The sequence below is a fragment of the Cynara cardunculus genome (assembly GCF_001531365.2).
Source record: "Cynara cardunculus var. scolymus isolate 2C chromosome LG 10, CcrdV1, whole genome shotgun sequence".
Lineage (NCBI taxonomy): Eukaryota > Viridiplantae > Streptophyta > Magnoliopsida > Asterales > Asteraceae > Cynara > Cynara cardunculus.
Window position 1 is genome coordinate 8,356,432 of NC_037537.1, and position 7,017 is coordinate 8,363,448.

Sequence of the window (7,017 nt, forward strand, 5' to 3'; positions counted from 1 at the left end):
TGGTCTAAGACAACTTGAGTTTTTTTTGGAAAAATGAGACCCGACAAACCATGGACCGCTCATTGGATCGCGCATTTTTTATTTTTATTTAATATTTAATAATATAATGATAATTTATTTTTATTTAGTATTTATTAACTAACATTTTTTGTTATTAATAGTAAAATAAATATTAATAAGAGTTATAATTGTAAAAAAAAAAAGTCATAATAAACTCTTAAAATGCTATTCCAAGCAGCATTTTGATAAGCTAGCTTATGGTCATTTAAACATGTACACATAAAATAAGCTAGCTTATGTTTACCAAATAATACCTAAGACCAGTTAAGAGACTAGGACTGGCTATGCCGTAAGATGATGCTTTTTGACCAAGACTTGTCATCCAATTAAGGTCCAATCGTAACCGATTTTTACCCGTCTTAAATGATATATCAGCCTAGGAGCTACTTAATTTCCAATTTTCTCAAAATAAAGATGAAAAATAGTAAAGCATTATATAATGATATGGCATCCTCTCCATTTATATATAACTAGAAGAATACTCGCACAATGCAACAAGATACATTTGATTTTAATATTTCGTTTTATTTTTTTTTTCTCAGTCGATGTTATAACATGGTCTTATGTGATTTTGAAAAGACGATTACGTTTTCAATTTTGAATAAAATATAAATTTGAAGATGTCATTTTATTTTGACAAAAATATATCGATATTAGTATTAAATTAACTATTTAAAAATTTTCATTTTGTGTGTAATTTTTAATTCAATTTTTTTAATATAATATAATTTATATTAAATAATGAAGTAATTTATATTTGGTTTAATAATATATTTTTTTATAAAGTAATAATTAATTATTTTGATAAAACTCAATAATTATACAGTTAGTTATACGAATTCAAATATAAAACTTTAATAAGTCGCACTTACGCACAATTTACTTATAAATTTGAATTTTAAGTAATATACATCAATAAATAGTACTTCATGCATAAAAATTTATTTTCAAAAGTTTTTATCCAATATTTTATAATGTAATATAGATATTTAAGGCTACAACTCATAAATATTATTCTTGAGATTCTATTGCTAACCAGTTTTCTATACATGGTTGTACTCCTACAAATACAACCCATGTAAGAAAACCTAGACAACAATACTGATGTTTAAGAATTACATATATATATATATATATATATATATATATATATATCAAATCCCTATTTTCCAAATCATGTAATCCGGGCCGAATCTCCATCAGATGGAAGCCGTTGAGGAACCGTAGCCGTTAGGATGCGACTTTTGCCATCTCCATGCCACCCGCAAACTCTTCTCAAGATCGGTGTATTGTGCAGACCAGTTGAGCTCACGGAGAATCTTGGATCGGTCACTGAACACTTCGGCATAGTCACCGGGCCGGCGCGGGAGAAAGTCTACTTTGATGGGTGCACCGGTTGCCTTTTTACAAGCTTCCACAAATTCTTTAACCGATCTACCTGTCAAAACCATGAAAGCCGAACAGAGTATGGTTATTTAGGTTCTATCAATTTAGAAAATTAAGAAGAATACCATCTGGCCTTATATCATTGTCACGAAATATTGCTTTTAACTCTTTAGTAAGCCAAACAAGGCCCGGGCCATGCTTCGGGTGTGAAAATAGGAAAAACACTCCGCTTGATCGGACTTTTTAGCCTGGCCTAGGCCCAGGGTGGGCTTTCTTTGTGCATCTTTACCTAGAACCCACCTCCAGATAGGATAGACCGAATCTAGCTTGGTTTGTGTACATCATACAAGTAGGTGGGGAATCAGATACTCTTATCGCTACTTCACAAACGCATTGAGATTGTACCTTTTCCTGTACCAACGTTGTAGATTCCAACATGCCCGGGTTTTGCTTTGTCAAGGGCTTTAACATGAGCATCGACTAGATCAGTGACGTCAATGTAGTCCCGTATGCAAGTCCCATCTGGGGTTTTATAGTCCGTTCCTCGAACCTGCATCGCGTAGGTGACCAACTATTAATGTAAAATTACTAGACACATTCACATGTGCATAAGTAGCATATTCATCTGATTCACAATCTGAAAGATATAACAGCTACGAATAGTACCTTGAGCCCATTTGTGATTCCATGGGCTGCATCAAAGCATGCACCTGATATTCTTCCATGTTCACGTAGTTCGGCCCTTGGTGCTTCCCCTAACCTTCCCTCTGGATCGGAACCAATCACGTTGAAGTATCTGCAAAAGGAAAAGCAAAATAATGAGTCGAATTTTGTCTCTCGCACGGATGACAACTGCTTCTTGAACTTTTGCTTTTTGCTACTATAAACACATAACAAGAAATGTAACTGACTCTTTGTTTCCAACAGATGTGTTCTCTAGGTTTATGGTTTATCATGCACTAAAACCATACTCTTGATGATATAACAGTAATAACACTACTAGTCTGCTCATACTAATCAAGTCAATAAGATGGGGTATTTAGCTCATGAACTTCCATGAAAGTAAAACCAAAACAAACATTCCCAATAGGTCCCACTCGGAAATAGGATCTTGGTAGGATCTTGGTGTATGCAGACAGTTCCTCTACCTAAAAGAGTAAGATGGTTGTTTCCATGAAAGTGAGTTTTTTACAAACCAACCCTTGTGTTGTTTTTACAAGGTTTACAGTGGAAGGTTGTTTAACACAAGAAGCAGCGTATTTAACATCGGAGGCAGGACTTTGAAGGTTATCGAGTAAAATAAAAGAGTAAAACGTCGTCCTCCTAACAAAAAGCTCATTTAAAGTTATATAACTAAAAACCTTAACTAAACAAAATTGTATCTTTCAATGGTTGGATAAGTCATTGAACAGATAGATGCATGCAAATAGTCGTTGGATGATGATTTCCAAAAAGTCGGATCAAGTTAAGGGTCAAAACCACGGTTCACCACAAACTAGAATCGATAAAAGAATGTACTCAAATACCTAAAATACCAACCTTAGAATCATGACCGCCATGTCTGAGTTTTTATGAAAATCCAGGATAATATCTTCTGCCATCTTCTTAGCTTTTCCATAAGGATTGATCGGAATCTGAAGCAACAGAAAAAAGAGCTAAATTGTGCAAAATTTATCGGGGTCGCACTTAAAAAGAGTTTGAAATTACATATGGTCATGTTACCTGAGGAGTTTCTTCTGTAATGGGCATCTTCTCGGGTTCTCCATATGTTGCACATGTACTAGAATATATAAGTGTATTGACATTGTGTGCCGCCATGGCCTCCAATACGCCAAGCGTATTTGATGTGATATTGTGATAATACCTGCAATAAAGAAGATTGAGAACCGTATTTTTTGCATTATAAGCCAGGTACCCCGAGCTCCTATAACACAATTTGTGTCACATCCCGAGCCTAAAGTTTCATAATGGTCAAATAACCTCCATATCAACTAAAGCCATGTTGGAAAGTTATTAGTATTCTACAACCAAGTCCCCGGATGAATTGTCCTAATGATAAGGAGGTGGGAAGCCGTAAGTGGGATCTTAGGTTCGAATCTTCCACCATGATGGTTGTGGGACCGGTGAGGTGGGGGCGCTACAGATGCTGGCGTATACCCTTTTTTGTATTCCACAACTAAGGACTTATAAGAGGCTCACAATGCTAGCTAGCTCAAGGTCGATATAAGACAAAATGACACAAATTCTCCCACTTAAAATCCATGACATACAAAAAGAATCCAAGAATCATTAACCACAGAGATGCATTACTCTAATACCATTTATAACACCCTAAGCCAAAGCAGTTAATTAACCTAATATTCTGCGATCAACTAAACCATGGTGATAAGTCATTAGTATCTTACAACCAAGGACTTACGAGGGTCTCTCACTTCTAACTCGAAATATGTGGGAGTGGGATGGGATGTCATAACCTTTTTTTGATAATCTAAGGCCCTCGGGTTTACAGTCAGACAATCCTCTAGTGGCCGTAAGGGTGTGTTTGTTATGCGGACGGGACTAAATATAACTGGACTAGACGGCCGAGAGTGAGACAGACTAATGAAAGAATTGTGGAGGGATTTAAGGTTCTGATTTGACAACAAGTAGTTTAGTAATTTACCAATGTTGTCCCATGTCCCTAATTTTTGCTCCACCTATTTTGATGGGACAAAATAAGTGCATTATGTCCCACTCTGTCACGTCCTATCCAAGTTTGAAGTCGCTCCAAACATCGGACAAGAAGTTTTTGTTTTGTTATGTCATGTACTATCTCGTGGACCAAATGCACCCCAAGGGACTTGAGCCGGTGACCTCCAAGGAGCAAATCCAAGGCCTTACCAGTTGAGCTACCCCGCTACCCCAAATGGTCAATGTCATAATCCTATTTAACTTCCATCTAAGACGATTGAAATACTTACTTTAGGGGATAAAGGGTACTCTCCCCAACGTATGCGACTGCAGCAAAATGCATCACTGCATCAAACGCATTTTCAGAAAATATTTTGTGAACCTGAAGTATTTGATCAAGGAAACAAGATAGATAGATATATATATATATATATATATATACAAAGTTGTTTATGCAATAAACATGACTAGCATCTACTTGGTTTTAAGCTTATATTTCAGAGGATACGGATTTCGAATCTCCCAAATCGGCATATATAAATTGAAGTCTCCCAGGTTCTGGGAACAGGTCTTGAAGAACTTTGACAGCACCTATGTTTCCACGGGAAAGATTATCCTATCACAAAAAGAATTACACAAGCTCACACCACATTGTAGCAGTAAGGTTTACCACAACAATTGGATAGAAATAAACAGAAAAATACCACTATAGTCACACGGTAGGAGTCTTTTAGAAGGCGTAGTGCCGCATGAGAACCGATATAGCCAGCACCTCCCGTTACTAAGACATGAGTAATGCCCACTTCATGACGAGAGAACTTCAAAGCAAAAACACAGAAATAAGTTGAATACCAGTGACATTATTGGATATTGTAACATAAGATCCAGCAACGGCTAATTTGTTAAATGACCTTTCATGAAGCTGACGTTTACACACTAACCTTCTAGTGTTTTTTCAAGGTTTTATGGGGGCAGGCTGTTAAACAACAGAGGTTATATGAAAGTTATCTTTTGTCTCATGGTAGCCTGCTCCAGTCTCCTTACGAAACTTCTGTTGTCGAGTTTAAAAAAGTTTTAGAAGGTCATGCTCTTAATTGAAACTCATTTAATGTCATATAACAAAAGGGATATTTAGCTGAACGACCCTCGCAAAAACTGAATTTAAGAATCTAAGCCTCTAGTGTATTTCTAAGTTTTTACGGGAGCATGTTGTTTTGAATGAGGGGCAGGTCAAATAAAGGTCATTGAGCTAAAAAGAAAACTAGAAGGTCTTGCTCCTAATTGAAAACTCGTTTAAGGTCATTTACCCTACGACTATTTACGCAAATGACCTTAAATGAGTTTATTTAACAACATAACCTTCTGACAAGTTTGGTATCATTCTTGTATATGGATGTGACATTCAAAGACTTGTTAGAAGGTCATGGATTTAAAAGAAACTTCTCGCTAGGATTTAACGGGTCATTTAGGTTTATAACCTTAAATGAGACATCCTCGTCATTAGGTTATGGATTTAGTTAAATCTTATTTAAGGTTATATACCTAAACATACCAGTACTTAACATACAACCCAAATTCCAAAATCTTTGGGCCAATCTGATCTAATTGGATAATTATGAAAGAACATAACAAAATAACAGCTGAAAGCAAAGAAAAACATATAATTAAACAAAAAGAATAGGTTACATACTGCAGTAGGGGTGTTGAAAGATGGGGATTGTTTGAGCATAAGAATGCATAATGCAGTAAGGCCTGCAGCCAAAAGAATCTTTCCTACAACACCACTCTTCTTCTTTGGGTCAGCATAATCCATGCCTACAAACACAAAGGAAAACAACTTCAAACTCTCTAAAACTTCAATCTTATAGATCATCATCATCATCATCATCACTGTTTTGACTTTATAACAACAGAACCCAATGAAAAAGAAAAATTATAATCTTAAACTAAAATTGCATATACAAAATGATTAATAAGAATATTACCTCCCAAAGGATGGGATCGATTTGGCCTGGGTTGAGCTCTTGATCTGCTAAAGTTCAGCATTTGTTGAAGAATTCCTCTATGAAATATGTAATTACAGATGAATCTGTTGCTGCCCATTGAAACCACACTTTTAGTTCATCATCAATTCATGAAACATACGGGAAAGAAAGATAAGAAAGGGGACATAAAGGTACTATGTGCTATAATTGTACAACTGAAACTGTCCCCTCTTGTTATTGCAACTAAAATTCAAATTACTAAAAGAAAAACATTTCTTTTAACCTCAAAAAGGGGTTTAACTTGAAACCAAATTCATCACAGTTCAATCGTCAAGAAACTCCAAACAAACATACCCCCACAAATAATTGCATTAGATATTTACTGGGGTTGTATTAGATACCCAGATGAAGATAAGAAAATCGAAATATAAACAAGAAAACAAGAGATATTTGGGTTATGTAAATTGAGTGAAAAAGAGCAGTAAATGAGGTGAAATGCGTTACCTGAAAATGGTAGCATTTAAAGCAGGTATGTGTAAAACACAACCAGACAAGATCTGTGAAGACGGGGGAAGTAGGAGGTAAGATTGGGAATGAATTGCAGATATATACGGATATGTATATATGGTTGTTAGTACAGATTGGCGTTTGGTTGATTGAAGAAGGAGAAAAGGGTAAAGCTTGAAAACGTAATGTAGAAAAGAAGGAAAAAGGGGGGGCGTCAGACCAGGTCTCCTTCTGCTTCTCACGTTTCAATGGAGGAAGGGGGGAGGATTCTTGGGTACTGACGCCATGGTCAGGTATATGGTAGGGGTTTTTGGAGGGGGGGGTATGGGGTGGACACGTAGGGGGCGTTTACTCGTCAAATGATTGCCTTTTTTCCTGGCTTTTTGAAAAGAAAGAAAAGACCCTCAAC

General features: G+C 36.1%; 1 protein-coding gene across 1 annotated transcript; it reads right to left on the reverse strand.

Annotated features, from left to right (window-relative positions):
* Nucleotides 1-1,220: 1,220 nt before the first annotated feature.
* Nucleotides 1,221-6,800, reverse strand: LOC112519678 (probable UDP-arabinose 4-epimerase 3). Its single transcript, XM_025127895.1, has 11 exons — nt 6,606-6,800; nt 6,102-6,211; nt 5,807-5,931; nt 4,821-4,934; nt 4,625-4,732; nt 4,407-4,498; nt 3,169-3,310; nt 2,986-3,080; nt 2,113-2,242; nt 1,852-1,996; nt 1,221-1,498 (listed from the first exon to the last, which is right to left on the reverse strand). Exons 2-11 carry the CDS (start codon nt 6,160-6,162, stop codon nt 1,260-1,262), a joined length of 1,251 nt encoding a protein of 416 aa, XP_024983663.1. The 5' UTR covers nt 6,163-6,211; nt 6,606-6,800; the 3' UTR covers nt 1,221-1,259.
* Between the last annotated feature and the right edge of the window lie 217 nt (nt 6,801-7,017).

Coding starts and splice junctions, on each gene's coding strand:
- LOC112519678 (XM_025127895.1), bottom strand. CDS start 6,162: ATGCTGAACTTTAGCAGATCAAGAGCTCAACCCAGGCCAAATCGATCC. Junction 4,499..4,624: donor ATTTGGGAGATTCGAAATCC/GTATCCTCTGAA, acceptor CAAATACTTCAG/GTTCACAAAATATTTTCTGA. Junction 3,311..4,406: donor AGTACCCTTTATCCCCTAAA/GTAAGTATTTCA, acceptor TCTTTATTGCAG/GTATTATCACAATATCACAT.